At 53.6% G+C, this 21274-nt stretch overlaps 7 protein-coding genes across 7 annotated transcripts; 4 read left to right on the top strand and 3 right to left on the bottom strand.

The window, feature by feature from the left end:
* Nucleotides 1-1390: 1390 nt before the first annotated feature.
* J4E78_008576 (uncharacterized protein) lies at nt 1391-2531 on the bottom strand (the record flags this gene model as incomplete). Its single annotated transcript, XM_049369176.1, is given in 3 exon segments — nt 1391-2067; nt 2120-2511; nt 2524-2531. 3 exon segments carry the CDS (start codon nt 2529-2531, stop codon nt 1391-1393), a joined length of 1077 nt encoding a protein of 358 aa, XP_049219243.1.
* Nucleotides 2532-3365: 834 nt separating this feature from the next.
* J4E78_008575 (uncharacterized protein) lies at nt 3366-4886 on the top strand (the record flags this gene model as incomplete). Its single annotated transcript, XM_049369175.1, has 2 exons — nt 3366-3735; nt 4285-4886. 2 exons carry the CDS (start codon nt 3366-3368, stop codon nt 4884-4886), a joined length of 972 nt encoding a protein of 323 aa, XP_049219242.1.
* Nucleotides 4887-5964: 1078 nt separating this feature from the next.
* Nucleotides 5965-8577, top strand: J4E78_008574 (uncharacterized protein; the record flags this gene model as incomplete). The annotated part of the gene is made up of 1 exon (XM_049369174.1): nt 5965-8577. The coding sequence occupies one exon, from the start codon at nt 5965-5967 to the stop codon at nt 8575-8577; it is 2613 nt and encodes an 870-aa protein (XP_049219241.1).
* Nucleotides 8578-9688: 1111 nt separating this feature from the next.
* Nucleotides 9689-11564, bottom strand: J4E78_008573 (uncharacterized protein; the record flags this gene model as incomplete). Its single annotated transcript, XM_049369173.1, has 4 exons — nt 9689-9959; nt 10006-10488; nt 10540-10857; nt 10909-11564. The coding sequence occupies 4 exons, from the start codon at nt 11562-11564 to the stop codon at nt 9689-9691; spliced, it is 1728 nt and encodes a 575-aa protein (XP_049219240.1).
* Nucleotides 11565-12161: 597 nt separating this feature from the next.
* On the bottom strand, nt 12162-13437 carry J4E78_008572 (uncharacterized protein; the record flags this gene model as incomplete). The annotated part of the gene is made up of 3 exons (XM_049369172.1): nt 12162-12315; nt 12365-12613; nt 12662-13437. 3 exons carry the CDS (start codon nt 13435-13437, stop codon nt 12162-12164), a joined length of 1179 nt encoding a protein of 392 aa, XP_049219239.1.
* Nucleotides 13438-14980: 1543 nt separating this feature from the next.
* Nucleotides 14981-16212, top strand: J4E78_008571 (uncharacterized protein; the record flags this gene model as incomplete). Its single annotated transcript, XM_049369171.1, has 3 exons — nt 14981-15289; nt 15341-15872; nt 15926-16212. The coding sequence occupies 3 exons, from the start codon at nt 14981-14983 to the stop codon at nt 16210-16212; spliced, it is 1128 nt and encodes a 375-aa protein (XP_049219238.1).
* A 905-nt stretch (nt 16213-17117) lies between these two features.
* Nucleotides 17118-19894, top strand: J4E78_008570 (uncharacterized protein; the record flags this gene model as incomplete). The annotated part of the gene is made up of 5 exons (XM_049369170.1): nt 17118-17260; nt 17317-18577; nt 18634-18751; nt 18802-19037; nt 19130-19894. 5 exons carry the CDS (start codon nt 17118-17120, stop codon nt 19892-19894), a joined length of 2523 nt encoding a protein of 840 aa, XP_049219237.1.
* Nucleotides 19895-21274: the final 1380 nt, after the last annotated feature.

Here is a 21274-nt window from a genome sequence, read left to right as displayed (position 1 = left end):
CAATACACTCAGATCCACAGTAACAGCGATGCCACCCATAATTTTACTAAACCCAGACAACAGTACTCCTACAACCAATCTATCAACCCCCTCAACACTTGCCCCAAACAACGATACCTCCACATCTACTTCAACCGTGCCTTCAACCCCTACCCCCAACTCCACAGCCGCCGACCACCTCCTCGCCGGCTTATTCATCAATCCCAACTCCAATCCGCACGGCCAGCAAGACCACACTATGCCTGATCTAGAACGCGGTTTCTCCTCGCACGGAAATGATGGACGTGGACGGCGGTATACTGGAATGTACAGGCAGGGTGAATGGGTGAACACGACCATCGCGGTACTTTTGGTCGTGAGCGTTGTGTGTTTTGCGTTGTCTATACTTTATGGTACTGGTGTGTTGTGAGTGGTTGGTGGGTGAGGGGATTGGAGATCGCGGTATGGGGCGGGGGCAGGCTGTTTCCCAAATCCATCCGATCAAATACTGCTTAAGTGGTTTGCAGCGCCACATGCCCTTCATTCACACCATATTTCAGCCAAACAGTGCATTGCACATTCACTGACCAGCGCCCGGCTGCTCCATATGCTTGTCTCACTCATTCACCATATCCCCTGTGCCACCCATAATATTACGAGCTCTAAATAACAGTACGCCTACAACCTATCAACCCCTGCAACCTTTTCAACAGTTGCTCGCGAAACAACAACCGACACCAACACCATGTCCGACTGAATCATCCGCCCTAACACATACGACCAGCAAAAGCGCAATGCGATTGATCTAGAACGCGGTGTCCCTTCACAAAGAGATGATAGGCGGCAGGATATCAGGATTCACAGCGTAGACGAAATGTCGAACATAGAGATCGCGGTAATCTTGATCTCAGGCGTTGTATGCTGTGTACTGTCTGGACTGTATCTATCTAGCGTATTGTGAGTGGTTTTTGGATGAAGGGGGGTAGGAAATTGCGATATGGGGAGGTGTTTGATGGGGTGGAATTGGATGTAGTAGAGCATGGAAATAGACCATGTAACTTACGTTAATGAACGTTAACATAAGACATGTCGTATACATAAATCATGTATTTGGTACGTTGTGGAGAGAACGGGTGGCGAGATGGCAGGATGCAGATTAGTCAGCAGGCCAAGTGGGGTGAAAGCAACATCGCACACCATGGCCATCTGCCATCCTTCTTCATCACATCCTCATCAGAAGCATGATCAACGACATGTTCCATTCAGTATATACCCTAACCACAATACCAGCCCGACAAATACGACAGTATCCAGGCATCGCATAGCAGCATCCACCCCGTCCTTGTAATCTCCAACCTCGTCATCACCTCCACATCCTCACGATTCCGCACCACCTGTATCCGTCAACCCCTCACACCTTCTTGCGACCGCTTCCCTTTGGACGCCCTGGCTTCCTCTTCGGGGTAGCTGGCAGTGACAACGGCAACGAAGTAGCCTTTTGTCGTTTCCTGGTCCTCTTGACAACCTCTGTTTCTTTCTCTGGCACGTCAACGTATTCCTCATCGTCGTCGATGACGATGGGCCTCTTGCGCGACTGCTTTGGAGATGTCTTCTGCGCGAAAGCGGAGCTCGGTACTACTGGTGATGCTGCAGCGGCCTCGCGGGGAGCAGACAGCGACGCGGTCTTCTTAGCGTTGGGGGCACTCGCCTTGGCTTTGAGGACCTTGGGTGCTGCAGATTGCGCTGCCGTGTATCGCAGGTAGTTTGCGCCGGCTTCGCCGAGGCTGGCTGGGCTACTGCCGACGACGGGCTGGTTTGCTTCTACGGGCGCGGTCGCGACAGTGTTGCCAGGCGCCTTCGAATTCTTCACCGGGTTCACTAGGATGTCTTCGAAGAAATTGTCGCCTACTCGAGGGATCGAAATATCGAAGGGGTGATGCTCTTTGCGCGGCGTATAACTCTTGCGTAGTGCGCCGTCGGTGTGGCAAGGCACGGATGTGATCTTGAGTGCGATATAGCATTTGCGGAACTTGATCTGCTTCTCGCGCTTGGTGGCTTCTTTTTCGCGTAGGGTGCGACGCAGGTTCTCTGTCAGGTGGTCAGCGTCATCGCGGGCGTTACTGCCAGTAAGTGAACATACCTGCCCCCGCTGACGTCAAAGTATCAGCCACCAGCTTCTCGTTCTCCTCCTCTACGCACGCGTCGCAGTAGAACAGCAGCATCTTCGCCTTCTTCTTCTCATCTCCGTTGATCTTGTGCGATCTGTGCTCGACACAGTAGCAATTGGGTGCGCATCGCTCGTCGGGCGTGGGTGTGGTGATGAGGTGGCCGCATGCGAGGAGGTGCTCGTAGGACATGGATGCGTTGTTGCATGAGTCCGCGTCCCGTGATCCTAAGACGCGTGGGTAGGTGACTTTCTCGTGTATGGCGTCTGTCTTCTGCTTGGAGTCGGTCTTCTGCTTGGTGGATGGCGACGGCGCGGCTGCTTGGCCTGGGACCGACCACCGAGTGTTGAGCATGTTGCCGAATTGTCTGGCGACAGACGACGACATGAGTGCTAGAGACGAGAACACGTTGGGATACACGATGATGTGGGCGGCAAGCGCGATCTGGATTGTGCGGTAGGTAGGTGGTCGGTAGCTTGGACTGTAGGTCAGGCGAGGCAGAGTGAGTCGAAAGAGAAGAGTCGGTCTCGCGACAATAGGATTGAATACTCAGAATTCACCGCCAAGAAGTGAGGGTGAGCTCTCGAATTGGCGATACTCACGCGGCCGTAGTTAGTGAAGGGCAAGTCGCGCACAATAGCAACCGCGCAGTCTTCACCTCGCCCATGACTTCAGAATGCGCGTCGCGTACGCAGCAAATAGCGAGGGTGTTATAGCGTCGTCGGAAAATCTCGTGACGTGGATTCAAATGGTGGTGTAGTATATATTGACCCAACCATGGATTTGGCGGAGGGATCGTGAGACTGAGGTAGGCGCGACTGACGAGTGATTAAGGAATGACGTCAGCTTGCTACCTCTACTTCATACTGATTGCCGGTCGTGCCTGCTTGCTTTGCGACCTAACAAGCATGCGTTCCACGAGATGACCGACACTTGCAGGAAGTGAGCGACTGCGGGACTTTGTCTTGTCTTGGCAACATTCGGATGTATCGGCACTAGAGACCAATAGCTCGAAGAGTCAGGCAGAGTAATGTCAGAAAACACAATAAAGTATTCCCAGTTGCATGGAAAACAGCCACGCCTATTGGCTGCCTTGGTGGTTGCCTAAATCGTCAACATCGCGCGGAGGCGAAACGTCATGAGCCTCGACATCAACATCGACATTCACTCCTCTGCGCATCCTTTTTCCTTGACGATCCACAGAACAATCCACGTTTCGCGATGCCAGTCGCTCTAGAGCTGAGAACAGATACCGAGCATCCCGACACCCTCACCGCATCGTCAGAATGTCCAGATATCTACGAAGAAACCATGCCTGGCAACCCGCCATATCTGCTCGTTACCATCAACGATCCCGAAACCCTCTCAGTCCTAGGCAAAAAGCTAGCCACATCAGACGCCGACATCCGCATCCTCAAGCCGCAGTCTTCACGCAAGTCCGCCGACGACTGCTTCTCACTTCCCGTCACTGCAATCAGAGTGCTGCAAATCGGGATATCTCCGCTCGTCTCCTCCGATGGTCTTCTAAACGACGGTGACACCTACGGCCCATTGATGACTCCCTTCATCCAAAGCTGGCGCGACGCATTCCGTAGTATTCCCGAGCGACATTCAATCGAGCGCGTTGTATTCAATGTGCGCTGTGAGGATCCAGGCACGGTACGGAAAAGTGGCCACTTACTCCAGGAAGTGAGCACAGGGATGTATGTAAAAGCGAAACGGACAATGGGGAGGGAGATAGTGTTTAGGGTTGTGGGCTATAAGGATGTAAAGCACAAGCGATGGCTGGAGGGAGCTCTGCCTGGTAAGAAAGAAGGGCTTGGGGCTCCGGTAGCCAAGGGGGATACGACGATAGCGGATGCACTGCACCTTCAATGAAGGTGGTCATTGTATGTCGGGGATAAGCCAGCCCTCAAACAGCTGTAATCTCACTTACACTTTGACATTTCTACCATATGTCCGTCCACATCATGTCTTCACAATCTCATTACTACAACCTACCATTTCACTTACACTCAACCCCTTATTCTTCCCGCCCGCGACTTGTCCAACCAACCCATACCGCACTCCGCTATGGCGCTCACCAAGCCGCCGCCTCAGAACTGTTGCGATGACCCGTCCACCCCTCTCCACACTCTAGACTGCGAGCACATCATCAAGCCGCCGTCCTCGCCTCCCACACCGATGTGCTTCCCTGTCCCAAAGTCGCCATGCTCATCAAACTGCACGCGCAGTATCTACTCCGCGAAGCCTCAACTCCCCTTAGCTTGGCTCAAGCGACAAGAAAACCTGCATCAGCATCCATTCATCTGCCCCGTCTGCATCGAAGATCGCATACGCAGCCAGTACCCGCGATATTTCGAGGACCATCAGAAGAACCCAGCGGCCTCGCAGAAGGTGACGGACGACGTAGAGACGAACGTGCAGCTCTGGACGTACGAAGCGGTGCTAGAAGCAGTAGAGAGAGGAGGTAGGGTATGTGAAGCAGAAGATAAAGCAGGTATCTTCCGCATCAAGTACCTTGAGGGGTTCAAGGCTTTGACGCAAAGAAGAAACACATTGGTTACGGTTTGGGATACAAGAGATGTACGCCAAGAGATTGAAGTTGAGGAGCAGAACATGATCACGCCCGATGAAGATGCAGAGATGGACGACTTAGCTGAGCAGCTTTTGGACGCAAAAATCGCGACTGCACAAGACAGCGCAGTTGATGATCTTATGGAGGGTGTGTCAAGATTGTAGACGGGGGCATGTCTTCTGTTGTGTCAACCTGGTTAAACTTGTTCTCGCCGTCGGCCCACCTGCCTGCCCCAGAGATGGGCAAAAAGAACTCCAAAAACATACAACAGCGGGGATTCGCTAGTGGTCACCCACCTAACTACTAATCCGCCGGTATCATGCTTGTATATGGCTAAGCGGACGGGAAGCCTAATTTTCATGATCCTATGGTCGTATGTGAAAGAACGGATCATTTTTACATAAATATCCATGGGTGTTGGGTGATGAATGTTAAGCGAGCGAAGCTGCATGAGTGGAGGTAGTTCCCGCAATACCGCTGTAGAGGAAAGCAAGAAGCGGAGTAAATATTAGACAAGATATCGAGAGATTGGCAGCATGAAGGTCTGTGAGGGTTCGTGCTCCAGCTGACATCGGTGATGTTGGTGCGCGCGCTGCCGCAGTCTAACTTGTAAAGAGATCGACTCATCTGGAAGAGGAAGGTGGCTAAAGAATTGTCATGCATACTGTACTTCGTCACAACCTGGGTACATGTTCAATATGCATGTTTTCCTGCTGATGCGGACGGGTGCGGCTGAACCCTCCTGAAAACGAACGTGGTCCAATTGTACAGGACATGTATCCACTATTTCAATAAGCGACGCATGCTGCAAGACTACCCTCCCTCTACTTTCTCTTGTTTGGGGGTTGTTCGCCTAATTTTACGGCGCTATAATATATGTCTTGTTCACTATGACTGGTCTGGCCAGCCGAATTGTGGAGGCTATGCGGCTGGGAAAACAAGCTTTGAGGGCGGAAGCTGAGTGACAGCGGTTCAGCTGCTCTATTGCGAGCCGTGCCGGGCTGCGTTCAAAAGCTGGGCGTAGACATTCAATGCGGGAGCCTGAACCTGAGAGCTGCGAAAGTAAGTAGCGATACTAGGCTCGTTTTATCGAGCTGCAGATTCCGAAGGATTAGCGATGGATTTCTTGTGCTAATCTTGAAGGTAGCCCTGGAAGCAAATCCCAGAGTCGGGCTAAAAGACGCGAAACCCCTAAGCCTCCAGGGCTTCAACTGTCCGATGACGAATGACTCTGAATCGCCAATGGAAGGGACGATGCCGAGTCAGCCTATCGAGAACGGCGTGGTTATGGACAGAGTTGAGCGACCATGCAAGGAGTGCGCATCACTCAATCTCAACATTGAGAAGTTCGTGATTGAAGACGACAAGTCAGCAGAGATTCGCCCGTCACTAGATTCGTTGCGACTAGCCAACGAACGATTTCGACTCGGAACTCTTGACACCATCACTGAGAGAGCAGAAACTTGCCCTCTCTGCCGTCTCATAATAAACTCCATCGCAAAGGATGTCTTGAAGGATGTCGATGCTACCAAGGCAGTCTGCCATCTGACGTGGGAGATGGACGGTCGCTTGTCTGTCGACCCCAGACGCGCACTGCGAGAGAGGCGAACCCGTCGACTGAGGGTTACATGGAGTGATGCGTTGCTCAAAGCCTTCGAGTCTTACTTGGTCTTAGCAGCACCGATGAAGTACGCCAATTCTGATCTGGATTATCCCAAGCAGCTGAACAGGGAAACACAATTCCTCGGGCGTCGCTTCGGTGCAACGGAGAACAAGAAGAACCTCATCCGCGAGTTCTTACGTCTATGCGAGAATAGCCACGATCGTCGCTGTACCGAGCAGATTGGCATCGAGAACCCTTTCATGGAAACGTTGATGGAGCCCTATTTCGGCGTCATTGACATCGAGAATGACCGGCTTGTTCCCTTGCCATTCGAGGGTACGATGGAGCGCCTGGAATTCGAGCCTTATGCCGCTGTGAGCTATGTTTGGGGCGACACAGGTAGGATGGACTATCGAACGAAGATCAGTAACATACAAAGTCGGCGGAAATCTGGTGGTCTGGCTGCTACAATTCGCAAGCTGCCAAAAGCGCTTGTGCAGAGCATTCGGCTGGTCCATGACTTGGGTATAAGATACGCTTGGATTGATGCGCTGTGTATTGTGCAGGACAGCAGCCACTCGTGGAGCCTTAACTCGCGGGCCATGCATCTCATATACGGCAATGCGACGCTGACGATTTGCGCTGCGGACGGTGATTCACGGACTGGTTTGCTGGCCCTTGACGAAGGTCAGCGTCCACAGCAGCAGATTGGCGTTTATGCTGATGGCGTGCACTTAATATTGCATCAGCCATCTGAGATCAGTATCCAGACGTCAAAGTGGAACACGCGCGCTTGGACGTTCCAAGAGCGACTGCTCTCCAAGCGCTGCTTAATCTTCACCAGAGGACAGATCTACTTCCAGTGCCGCTCCACGGGCATGTCGGAAGATATCTTCGCGGATGGCGAAGGCCGAGGATGGTCGCTCGACTTGGTGCAAGCGCCGCTTCAGATGCTCACGGAGCTCAAGCAACGCAGTGTGTGGTTCTATGCCCATTGTGTATATCTCTACACATTGCGCGAGCTGTTCGAACCGCTCGATATCCTGGCAGCATTTAGTGGAATGTGTAATTTGATGGAGGGTACGATGAACGCGCCCTTTGTTTTCGGGCTCCCGACATCACATCTTGATTTTGCCCTCCTGTGGGAGCCTGTTGACCTTCTAACCCTGCTGAACTACGAGAAGGCGTCGGTAGAGCCAAAGTACAAAGACATCAAGTTCCCCAGTTGGTCGTGGTGTGGATGGAAGAGTGATGGTATCCAATACAAGCCACAGATGGTCGATGGGTGTCTCTCTAATGTCCATGCTTGGCTGGTAGATCATACATGGATCGATTGGCATATAAGGGATGGCCATGGAACACTACGTCGCCTCTGGGATAGAGGATACGCCGTCAAGGATCAGAGCACTGACGACAAATGGACGGGTTACACGGCATTCGTACGACCCTCAAGGGCGGATCCATATAGTCCCTCTGACCACGACGCGAGCGAAGATGGAAGCGTTTACCTCACTGACGCCAGTCAGAGAGAAGCTGCCAGGCAGGGGGACAGAAGGACCATGGAGGATCGTCGGAAGGCAAACAGTCTTAGTAAAAAAGGCCTAAAGTCTAGGAACCCGTTCAATTATCACGTTCCAGACCTTCCGGACGAGGACGATGCTCGTGCTGGTTATGACAGATATGGTCGGCCACTGACTTGGGACACAATAGACCGGAAAGGTTACACACAAAACTTGAAGTTCAGACTTACCCTACCTGAAGATCCATATCACGTACGAACAACGGCATCCAGTCAAGCTGTCGGTGGCCTCAAAGAGTTTCCCGACCAACCGTTCCTACAATTCTTTACCTGGCGGGCTTCGTTTCACGTGGTACGCTCAACAGAAGTCGATGTCGAAGGAGACGATCTTGGGGAAACGAGAGCTCGATGTCATATCACAGACCGGCGTGGCGACAAGTGCGGTTCTGTCGTCGTCAATAGGAATTGGCTGGAAAAGTACGAAGCCACTGGCCAGACTGCGTTCGAGTTCATCGCGATTTCCGACGCCAAATCCTTCAACCAGCAAGAATTTCCGGTGTGGACGTATTACCTGCCAAAGGAGAGAGTTGATTCGGAATGGGATCTGTACTTTGTGCTCTTAGTGGAGCCATATCCCGAAGAAGGTATATATCGTCGTGTAGCTCTTGGCAAAGTCTTCAAAGCGGCGTTCGCACTCTCAGAGGACGAGTGGAAGGAGATCATTCTGGGATGAATGAACGCGCGGATGACACAACGCTGTGCAGACACATCGACATGACAGCCAACTCGTCGAGGTGGGTGTAGCAGATAATGAGATAGCGGAACTCAATGACAGTCAGGCAATAACGAACAAAGCCTGGGATGCGTGATGTATTGGTAACCGCAACGGCTCCACCGGAAGCGGGCGAGCACACGGAACTCGCTTATCTCGGACAAGCGCTGACTGCAGGTCACGACCGAGTAATTGCGCGAAGAAGGAAGACGTCGATTTGCGAAGCCTAGTTAGCCACAAGAGAATAAACAATCGAAACCTATCACGACGTCAGGCAACGACATGGTCAGCAGCGGAGAAGGGTCAAACCACAACCACAGCCACAGCCTCATGGAACCAATCCACATCCGACACTCTCCACATCAAAAGGCCATGGCAACGAGGGAGAAATCCAAGAGAGTATCTAAACACATGATTATTGGCAGACAAGTCATCCAGGAAGACAGGAAGAGACGAGCTGGTCCTATGTGCTATTAGCAGCCATGAGTCCTCCGCTTCCGTGGTAAATGCCGTTGATGCATGTGCAATCGTATGAGCAATCGTATGTGAGGAGACCTGAGACCAAGTGAAAGATCTGAACAAGACCGAAGTCCTTTCACAGAACGTACCGAAGTAAGCACTCCTCCACGCCATATACAAGCTCTCGCACATCATCCGCCTAAACAATCATGTCCGTCGTTCACCGAGACCTTATCCTTTCAGTGTCCACCAAGACCTTCATCCATCATACCTCTGAACGTTCGTTCATCCCTCATGTTGATCTTGACAACGCAGCTTCCACCATCCAAGCACTGCACGTTGTACACCTTCGCCAGCATAGCCTGAAAAGCAACGCTCAAAAAGAAGAACAAGCAGATGAAAGAAAAAGAGTCGTATCATACCGTCAACGCCATGCGTACGTACCAGAGGTGTGAGAGTGTGCCGAGAGTAGAAACCGTAAGAGTAAACCGAGAGAATGAGCCGTAAAGAAACCGTAAGAACCGATCAGGGTATACTGCACACATAAGTGATCGGGTATGCTCGGCAGTAGTGGCTACCGAGCACCCCACGACAGTTGTGACGTACCGGTCGGTTAAAACCTGCTGGCAGCAGCACCCCAGAGGGAGTTGTAGATCTTGTCCACGACGTAGGAAGCGCGGATGGTGCGGTGGTTGAAAGTACGACCGTTGAGACCTTGGAGAGCCTTCTCACCACCGGAGACGGAGTCGAACTTGACGAAGACGTCGCCCTCGCTGTTGGCGTCGACAGCAATGTGAACGACCTTGCCGTACTTCTTGTCACACTCGGACTTGATCTCGTGCTGGAGCTCCTTGTTCCAGTTGTCACCGTAGTTGCGCTGCTCCCTGGTAATGTGTTAGCGAATGTCTAGGAGAAGATGCGAGGACTTACTCGTCAGGGTCAAAGACGTTCTCGATCTTGACGCACTTGGAGGCCATGGGAGCGGCGGGGGTGGGGGCGGGAGCCTTGCGAGTGGTGGGAACAGGCATAGCCTGACCGCCCTGCCTGGAGTCACCGGGAACGTCGCGGCGCGCAAGAGCGTCCATGAGCCTGCTGCGGTCATAGGTCTTGAAGTTGACTCCAGCGACATCAGAGTCGTCGAGAGCAGAGGCACCACTAACACCACGGTCATCCTTGCTATGGGTACGGTCGAAGACACCACCATTACCGCCAGCATAGGCACCACGACCACCAGCACCACTGAAAGCAGAGCCTTGGTAGGACTGAGCTTGCTGGGTAAATGTACGGAGGAGGTTCGCGGTCGATTCGGGGGTGAACTTGTCGTTGCCGAGACCAACGCGGATCTGGCGGCCGGCGAGCTCGAAACCGTTCATCTCTGCGAGAGCATTCTTAGCGTGCGAGGGGTCAACGAACCTGTGATGTATTAGCAAATGATGTTGCAGTGAACATGGACAGACGACTTACTGAACGAAACCATATCCCTTGGAGCGGCCAGGGTTCAACTCATCGCGCTGGAGGATGACCTGCTCAAGCTCACCAAAAGGCTCGAAGATCTCCTGGAGATCCTTCTCGGTGACGCTGAAGTGGATGTTGCCGACGTAGAGACGGTGGAAGGGGGCGCCGTTGGCACCGGGTGCAGCACCGCCCTCGGAAGGACGAGCAGCACGGTTCTTCTCGGCTTCAGTAAGCTGGGCAATGATGGGGACGCCCTTCAGTTTCTGGCCAGTCAGCTCCAGTGCAAGAGGAACAGACTCTTCAGCTTCGAACTCAACGTAGCCGACGCTGGAGGGATGTTAGCAAGTATATGTGAGGAATGGACAAGTGAGTACTCACCCCTTGCTACGGCCGGTAACACGGTCCTTGACGATCTGAGCTTCGACAACAGGGCCGACACGCTCGAAGAAGCTGCGCAAGTGACGCATCTCAGCGCGCTGGGAGATCTGCTGGACGAAGATGGTGCGCTTGTCGCGGTCGTCCTCGGTGACCTCTGGCTTGGGCGGGGTGTTGTTGCGACGGCTGTTGCGACGGTCATCACCACCGTTGCGGCGACGGTCGCGGGACCTCTCGCGGTACCTGTCGTTACCACGGTCGCGAGGGGAGCGGGAACGCGGACGACCACTACCGCTGTAGAAGTCGCCTCCGCGGTCACGGCCTCCACGACCTCCACGGCGGTCGCGCGAGCTGCTGCGGCGGAGCCTATCACGGTCTTCATCTGTGTCAGCACCTTTGCTAGAACGGGGACGGCTTCCGTCTCTTCGGCGGTGGTCTCTATCGCGGCTGCGACGGCGATCTCCATTGGACTCACGATGACGGTCCCCACGGTCTCGGCTCCTATCACGGCGGTCACGGCGATCTGAGTGGCGGTCGTCGCGGCGGCTGTCGGTGTCGCGCGCCTCGCTGCTGGCAGTGCGCTTGCGCTCAGCGTCCTTCATCTCGACCTCGCGGGCGGTCTCCTCGAGGAGGGCCTCGACTGCGGCTTGGGTAGACATGTCGACGTCGGCGGCGGTTCCTAGCTCTCGATAAGCGTAGCTGGTGGAAGTGATGCGCGATGTCACTGCAATGGGCGATGTGTTGTTGTGATGGCGAGCTGGGGCTCAAGTATTGATTTCAATTGCGATATCGAACGGACGTAGAGATGTCACTGCGGGCGCTTGCCAGATGACCTCTTGACCGAGATGCACTTGACAAATGGGTGCTTGATTGAAGCTTTGCTCGTGCAGCAGGACGTGTTAATGGGTGGGTGAGTGGAAAGTGGAGAGGCAGGCCTGGGCGTAACGACTTGAAAAGTTGGAGGGGCCTTGGCAGGGTCCGTGTGACTAATAGGCAGCAGGTCACGTGCGGAGGTGACTGCCGCCATGAGCGCAACCGGGAAATGAGCAGTGACTGAAGAATGGTGAACAGAAGTGAAGTGATTGTTGGCATTACTATTATCTGAGGTAGTGAGTCATAAAGTTATCTACAAACATCAAAGCTGCATCGACCCAAAATGGCCCTGCAGACCCGCTGAACGCCTTCTTCAATGCCGGTCTTGACAACGTGGTGACAGGTGGGTGTCTAATAACAAAAGTCTATTCGTGCGTCGCCATTCAAGTGGACTTGATGACCTTGGAGGGTCCCATCTCAAGCTCGGTGCCGAAGATGCGGTCCCAGAAGCGGCTGGTGACACCGAAACCGTTTTGGTAGTCGGCAAAGTGGTGCGCAAGGTGGTACTTCTTGAGTTGCTGGTAGTAGGGAGGTAGCCTTTAATTTGTTAGCGAGGTCTTTCAAAGTAAGCTATGGGTGTACATACTTCTGGTGGTGGAGGAAGTAATGTGTCATGTCGTAGCAGGTGTAGCCAAAGATACCACCACAGTAGGCAGCCAGAGCGGCATACCAGTTCCAGAAGATGATCGCGTGTGCGAACTTCCAGAACGGTGCCGCCAAAACAGCGAAGAGTGTAGGTGGCATGACGAGCCTGTATCTGTCCATGGGAAGGTAGTGGTGAATACCGTGAAGCAAGAAGTGGAGGGTGATCGCGACGCGGTTATCCGGAAGATGGCTGCTTGATGTTAGTACAGACAGATCCATATGGATGAGGAGTACTTACTCGTCCAAATGGAACAAGCCCCTGTGCAGGACGTATTCGATAATGGTCCAGAATCCCAGCCCAAAGACCCAGTACCCAGCAAGTTCCGTCGCGGAGGATAGTCCACCAAACGCAACGGCTGTTCCATACGCGACACAGGGCCACCAGAGCGATGGCACGACCCACCACGGCGTCTTGCTGAGCGGCTCCAGGAAGTTACCGAACAGCGGCGCGGAGTCGCCTCCCTTGTAGTGGCGCGGGCGATGCACTTGCTGTAGGTAAAAGTCCTTGCTGAATCCACCATTCCAGACCTGCATCAGAAGCGGCTTGCTCAGGTCCAAGAACTTGTGCTGTTTGTAGTCCTGGTTCGGGTCTGTCGGTCTTGAAAGATCTTCCGCAGATGACATGCCGGTTGCTTCGTACAGCGGCTTGCCGTCCTGTTCCATGCCCTTGAGCTCCAGCTTGCCAACCTCGGAAGATGGCAGAGGCACAATATCTGCAGGATTCGAGCTCTTTACTACGCCGTTCAGAAGATTTTCGGGGACCATGAAGCCTACCAAGTTCTCCTCAAGAATCTCGTATGCGGAATCGGAATGGGTGTGTGAGATCTCGTCCTTCAGGATTGCCTCGATGTCTTTGCCCGCATATTCTAGGATGAACTCGGGGCCACCAGGATGACCATCAAGGAAATCGGTAACATCGTAGACCTTGGTGCCGATTGTAACATAGCAGGACTTCTCGTTGTTGTGCGCGCGCACCTCGGCGGTCGGAATCGTCGGAAGGGTGCGGCCGGGCATTGTGGTGGTTGTAGACATCAAGTCTATGTTCGGCGGTGGGTGATTTGCGGTACGTAGGAAGGGGATTGGCGAGGGTTGTTTATATGTGTCCAGCGGTGTATCTTCAAACACTGGTCTCGGCGGTGTGGTGAATAGCTGCGGTTGCGTGGCGACACTTATTCGGTGCCCGAGGAGAGAAGCTGCGGCGCAGTAAAACACAGCACGATGTAGAGAAGGAGCGTATAGGGTGGGAAGATGCGCGGTAGAGTAACAATACAACGCGCGGGAGTGTACGGAGAGTAATGTAGCAATCAGTCAATTGTCAGGAGAGCCAAGAGATGCGCAGATCTCACCACCCGCAGCTAATGGTGGCGAGACCGGCATTCGTGCGCTTCCACCTCCGAGATGCCACCACGAAATCTCAGACCGCGAATAGGAGATGCAATTTCCCCTCGCCTGGTATTCGCCGTAGTATGCGCTGATTGGCCTCGGTCTCTTGTAGCGCTCTGCTCATGCCCATAGTCGGATCACTGATGTTCTAGTTGTCCGCTTTCGTTGTCCGAATGCTTTCGCTGCCCGGATGCTTTCGGTTGTGGTTTGCATGTCGACAACGCCTGACGCCTAACGCCCCAGGGGATGACAGAATTCTATTCGCATTATTCTGCATGCACAATATTTCAATCAGTCCATAATTTCTAGGTCGACGTAAAGTCCTACCTCGATTGCTATTGCCATCATGGAGGACCTTCTTAGGATCTAGTGCGACACATAATCCGGCGTACCTTGGTGACGCTTTCATGTCTTTCACATGCTTCACGCGTTGCATGGCCACCAATGAGAACCCTAATGCAGCTTCCAAGGTTGCATTGTTGCGAAACTATCTGGGTGCCTGGGTCGCATTTGCATTTCTCTGTAGAGGACAGCAGCAAGACTAATCGATAAGACTGAACATGTATAAGGTCGACTAACGCTCAACGACCAGGACCCAGACATCTTATCAGATGCCTATCTCAGAGCATGCAACCATCAAGCAAGCCACCAACTCATCGGCCCGTTGTTTGGAAAGCCATGGCGTGGACGCCAATGACAGGCTGTGAGGCTGTCCGTCAGCCTTGCTGGACCCTTGTCTTCCAGGGGCAGGAACACGACATTGCGTCACTGACGGATACCAAGTCGCGACTTCTTCACTGCAGCCAACAACAGCCAATCCTTGGATATGTGCCTTGCTTGCGGTGCAGGGCCCCGGCCCTTAACCTCACCACCTTTCCCAGCCTTATTCTCAGCATCCTCACAACCTTACGCTCATCTCTATACCTTTGCGACGAAGCTCAGCAGATCTGCACCCTCGCATCACATATCTAGCAACCATTCCTCACCACGAAGACCTATCCTGTGATTGCGCATGCGCCGTGCGCAGTCACAGCCCATCATGTCTGCTGTTATGTCCAACAGGGATCATACCCGGGCTATAAACCGCCTCTCTATCGCACAGCTATGGACCCTCCTCTGCCTGAGCGCGCTGCCTATGGCCGACGCCATTCATCACATGGGACCCAATCACCACATGGCATTCAAGGCACCCTGGAAGACCAATCGAAGGAAGCTGGACATCACACCCCTGCTGGTGACGAACCAGTGTCCCGAGCCCATCTGGCCTGGTATTGGAACGCAGTCTGGCACAGGTCCAGGCGAGACTGGCTTCAAGCTTGAACCCGGAGAGACGAGGAATCAGACTGTATCAGAGGACTGGCAGGGTCGAGTCTGGGGGAGAACAAACTGCACCTTCAACGACGATGGCACTGCTGCTGCATCGGGTCGTGGAAAGGCTTGCACATCCGGCGACTGCAATGGCGCCTTGAACTGTCAAGTCGGAGTATGTCATACCTTGCCGCCTTTCAATCGACTCCCGCTGACTCAGAGACAGGGAGACGTACCCGTTTCGCTCGCCGAATTCACGTTGGACGCCGGAGACGGAAACACATACTACGACATCTCGCTTGTCGATGGCTACAATGTCCCCATGGCAATTGTCCTCCAGCCGCTCGACAACGTGACGCTCGACGACATACCCCCGAACCTGACCAACCCATCATGCCAGGGTACAGACGGGCTCCTGGCTGCCCAAGGCTACAACCCGTACCCCGAATTCCCAGACTTCCTCCGCACGAACACCTCGTATCCACTCTCCTTCGACCAGGACGTAGACGAGAATAAGATCTCCAAATGGTGTCCGTGGGACCTACAGCAGAGCCCTCCCGAAAAGCCTGGCGACGGCGTATATCCATACCCTGACGACAACATCCAACGGCCACAATTTAACCCCTGCTTCTCCGCATGTGCGAAGAACAACCAGCCCAAGGACTGCTGCACAGGCGAATACAACTCACCCAACAAATGCGAACCGAGCGAGTATTCCAAGAACGTAAAGGCAGTCTGTCCAGATGCTTACAGCTATGGTATGTACCCCACCTACACCAGATCGTTTGAGTAATACTAACAGCCGCATCAGCATTCGACGACCAATTCTCTACCTTCATCATCCCCTCTGGCGCCGGCTTCGAAGTCGTATTTTGTCCTGGTGCGCGTTCCACAACCATCCTTGCGACGAGTCGAGATAAGATGCTGGCGTTGGCGCAGAATGGGAGGGTGGAGAGACAGACTACGATGATGATGAGCGAGCCCAGGAGTGACGAGGTCCGGAGAAGCGCTGCATCGGGAATCTCCCGACCTGACGGCAGCTTGCTCGCCTTCGTCTCGGCTGTGGTGGCTGCTGCATCAGCTTCGTACTTTTGGTAGCAAGGCAGTCGCACATGGCCAGAAAGAGTCTGGAAGCTCCGTTGTTGCTGGCTGGTAGTTGAAGGTTGGATAGCTCTGGTAGTTGCTGTCGTTTGATACTCGGATAGTTCTATACCCTTCGTCTTCGAACGAATTCTTCTTTAAACACCCCATTACATTAACTACCTGTTCGCCGAAGGCTTACTGCATGTTCACATATGCCGCCTCGGAAAGCCGGCAGCCCATTCACCCTCCGTTGTTAAAGAAGCAATTCTGAAGTCGCACGACGCCGGCACCATCCCACACCGCGTGGGGCTGCACCACCCGGAACACTGCCGTTGCGCCTCTCCCATCCTACACAGCACTTCTAACTTCTGCATTCGACACGGAGCGACCAGCACCGCTACCATCTCGCAACTCGCCGTCTATACCTGCACCTCGTGGCCGCTGGACGGCTGAACTGCGGCTCAAGACCGCATCTTCCGACGTCAGATCCACAAATGGTATCGCGCTAGCTGCTTTGGGCGCGGAGCAGGTATTCCGTCTTCCTTTCTTGACCACGTTAAGCGCGAGAGGGAGCTCAACGCGGCACTGCTTGCTCCGGAGTGGTGAAACGTCTGATGTGGTATGGCTGAGGTTTTCGGTCGTCATTCAAGAAGACGGTACTCTTCTCTCATTTGAAGCCAGGGTGGGTGGGGGAGGTGGCGGGGAGGCGGAGGGGAGGCGGAGGGGTGGTGGTGGACGTTTCTCATAAGTCCCGTGAAACCTCCGTCTTCACTCCTACATCTTGCATAGATTTCGTGGAATCATCGTGCTACCTCCTTCCCGAGGTCGTGTCTACCCCGCTCGTTGGTAGTTCCAGCCATTGACTTCACACGGCTGACAGCGATCTGATTGTTCACTCCGCATTGTGCACTTCCTTCATCATGGCGAAGGCACAGGCTCTCAGCGTTCACGTCTTGTCAGAAGGATGGACTTTCAAGCAGGGTGATGACTCTGCTAAGGATGCTTGGATGCCCGTCAAGAAGGTCCCTACGAATGTTCACCTCGGCTTGATGGACAATGACAAGTACGTCCGACATTCCAAAGTCTTCATGAACTTGGAAGAACTGACACGAAGACTAGGATTCCAGATCCCTTCCTGGGCTTCAATGAACTTGAAGCAGAATGGGTAGCGGACAAGACTTGGACCTACAAAGTCGAGCTGCCCAAGGTACCGGAGGCGAAGGAAGGCATCGTACATGTACTCGCATTTGACGGTCTCGACACATTCGCTACTGTCAAGCTCAATGGAGAAACTGTCCTGAAGAGCGACAACATGTTCGTCCCGCATCGACTTGATGTGACTAAGAAGCTCAGCTCCGACGGCGTTAACACTTTGGAGATCGACTTCGCCTCCGCACGTCTTGAAGCCATCAAGATCAAGGAGAAGTATCCGGATCACAGATGGATTGGATTCAACGGCGACATGTCAAGGCTTGCCGTGAGGAAGGCCCAGTATCATTGGGGCTGGGACTGGGGACCAATCTTGAACACTTGCGGTCCGTGGCGCGAAGTGCGATTGGAGACCTATCAAGCAAGAGCGAAGGACCTGAGAGTGGACTACAAGCTTGACGATAGCCTCAAATCCGTCCAAGGAACCATTTCTGCGACCGTTGAGGGCGACTCGGCCGATAGCGTCAGCTTTGATGTATACGATGGTGATCAACGTGTCTTCCGAGAGACTGCGAAAATAAACGACGGCGTTGCTAAAGTGGATTTTCATGTCGGCAGTCCCAAGTTGTGGTACCCGCATGGTTATGGCGAGCAGCCGCTGTACACTGTCACTGCAACGGTCCTTGCGAATGGCACAGACGTTCATCAAACATCACGGCGAACAGGTTTCCGGAAGGGCGAACTCATCCAGGAACCGGATGCGATTGGCAAAAGCTTCTACTTCCGCGTCAATGGCGTCGATGTGTTCTGTGGCGGTTCGGATTGGATTCCCGCGGATTCATTCACTCCTCGCGTAACCGAGGAGAAGTACCGTAAATGGCTCGAGATGATGGTTGATGGCTATCAAATAATGATCAGAATCTGGGGCGGCGGTATATGGGAAGAAGACATATTCTACGAGCTCTGCGACGAACTTGGTGTCTTTGTGTGGCAAGATTTCATGTTTGGGTGCGGCAACTATCCCGCCTTTCCGGACATCTTGCAGTCAATCAAGGAAGAGTGCACTGCCAACGTCACCAGACTGCGACATCACCCATCCATCATCATCTATGCGGGGAACAACGAGGACTACCAGGTGCAGGAGTCGTATGGCTTGACTTACGATTACGAGGACAAGAACCCGGACAACTGGCTAAAGACCGATTTCCCGGCCAGGTACATATACGAAAAGGTACGTGCGTATCGCATACTAGCAAATACCATTACGCTGACAGTACACGTTGGTAGCTGCTGCCCGACGTCGTTGCGGCGGAAAGCCCACATGTGCCATATCACCCAGGGTCACCATGGGGCGACGGACTTAAGACGTCAAACCCCACAGTGGGTGACATGCATCAGTGGAATGGTAACAATTTCCACATTGCCTCACATATAGTATGCTAATGATGGATACAGTATGGCACGGCACACAAGAGAAGTACCAAATATTCGACACGCTCGGGGGACGCTTTAACAGCGAATTTGGCATGGAAGCCTTCCCACACATCGACACGATCAAGTACTACTGCACCGACCCCTCGCAGCTTTACCCGCAAAGCCACATGCTTGATTTCCACAACAAGGCCGACGGCCACGAGCGGCGAATAGCCACGTATCTGGTGGAAAACTTCCGGACCAAGACCGACCTAGAGGTATGTGCCGTCCGACGGTTACCCGGTTCATGGTCGGGAACTAGACCAAGTGGGCCGCAATATAGCCGGTATAGGGTACTGACAGCGAATAGTCGTTCATCCACCTTACACAGCTGTCGCAAGCCGAAGCACTAATGTTCGGCTACAGGGGCTGGCGGCGCCAGTGGGGACAAAACAGGCATTGTGGTGGTGCACTCGTCTGGCAGCTCAACGACTGCTGGCCAGTTACCTCGTGGTCCATCGTCGATTACTTCCAGCGCAAGAAACCGGCTTACTACGCCATGCGCCGAGTGCTTGCCCCGATTGCTGTCGCAGTCAAACGGGCGCATTTTGATTGGAGCGTCGTGCATGCCAGAGTGCCCCCGACGAGCGACTATGAAGTCTGGGTTGCGAGTCAGAGGCTAGAAGAAGTGGTCGCAACTGTTGAGTTGCGGTATATTAGCGTTGAGAGCGGCAAGGAGATTAGGAATAAGATCGTCAAGAAGGATATCAGGCTCGTACCGAACGGAACGACCGACGTTCTGTCAGGCACGATCGACAACCGGAACGAGGAGCCGCATGTCCTAGCCGTACGCATATGGGTCGATGGCGAAATCGTGTCGCGCGACGTCGATTGGCCGCAGCCACTCAAGTATCTGGATTTCAAGGACCGCGGGCTGGAAGTCGTACCCCAAGGCGAGACTATCACAGTCAAGGCACAGAAGCCGACCAAGGGTCTGGTCTTTGAGGAGCGCTCTGGCGTCCTCGTTCACGACAGCGCTATAGATGTTATTCCTGGCGATGAGCAAGTCATCAAGGTCAAGGGGCTGGGTAAGCAGGACGAACCGTTGAGGTGGACATACTTGGGCAAAGAGTAGCGATCAGCTCGTAACTGTGGATTCGGAATGTGGAGGTTGCTTGATGAGGTGGGAAGGATGCAGGATCACAATGCTGTGGAGTATGTGGAAATGCAAAGTATACATGTAGTTAGAGGAACATGTCTTCGCGCATGCTGACACGCCAGCACTCCAAGTCCTTCATCACCACATCATTACTTGCAACATCCAGCGGCCCTGCGTAAACAGTCATCTCGGACGATCATACATAAACTTTGTGAATACGGACATTATAGGCAAGGAGCGACACAAGTTACGAGTGACTGGATTACTGGATTACTCAACGGTAATACTACGCATTGTCGAGTACATACATAGAGTTTGAACCGGCGGCCTATATGTGAGGCTGCTATAGGTCCGTCGTCATGTTGGCCTGCCAAGGCCTGGATATGAAAGGCGTCTATCTTTCCAGGGTAAATTAAATGGCGTTGCTGGCGTGATGTCGCATTGGTTGAACGCGGCATGCATGGGGTAGAGGGGTGCAGGTAAATGCAACCTAGCCGCATGCTGTCACGCAAAGCCGGTTCCCAGAGTTCCCAGCGATGGTGGTGCAGTTTGCGGGTCGAGAGGCTTGGGAAGGAGCGAAGGGTTGATGGGGAAGGGGTGGACGACCTCCCTCTCTTTCTGCGTGTTTGTGTTTGTAGTAATGATGGAGCATACATACCCAGTACCTACGAAGCCTTGCAAATAGCCGGTGATGCTTCCCTTCAGCGCTCTCTTAGTAGTGGTCAGAATACTGCTGCATGGGGTAGAGGGTGCAGACAGTATGCATCCTAGCCGCATGCATCACGCAAAGCCGGTTCGCAGCAACTACGCTGTGCCCTCGGCCCAGGAAGGATCGCGACCCGGACGCTGGTATGTGGACTTTTATTTTGGATACTGAATATGCCGGCAGAAGGCCGTGGTAGCGAATACGCGCAGACCCTCTTCGTTCTCTCGCCTGTAACGCGGCTTGCCTGTAATGACCGGCCTTCATAAATCGGGTGAGCAGTACCCGAAACATGGTGTTCGACATTTGGGTCTGGAATTTAGGTTCGCAGCGCACCACACGCTCTCCCCAGAGACCCACACACACATGTACACGTTCTCTAACGTAGACCCGCCATCCTTTCTCATCCGCGGACATGCGATCGAGAGTACGCGCTGCTTGATCGTGGCGGGAAGGATCCGCACGCGCTGAAACGACGTGCAGTAGTGCTGCCGCAGGCGGCCAGATGGGAGAAAAGGGTTGCTTCATGTCCCATCGGACGAGAAAGGCAACTGACATGCGCGATCTCTTCTGGAACGCATTTCGAAGCCGTCGGCAGCGGCACGCTCCCATCTCTCGACACCAATCTCGCTTGGCTCACCCCTCCCCTCCCC

The sequence above is a fragment of the Alternaria triticimaculans genome (assembly GCF_023758025.1).
Source record: "Alternaria triticimaculans strain BMP 0046 chromosome Unknown scaffold_15, whole genome shotgun sequence".
Taxonomy (NCBI): domain Eukaryota; kingdom Fungi; phylum Ascomycota; class Dothideomycetes; order Pleosporales; family Pleosporaceae; genus Alternaria; species Alternaria triticimaculans.
The sequence above is the reverse complement of the archived record's forward strand: the minus strand, read 5'-3'. Positions and strand labels throughout refer to the sequence as shown.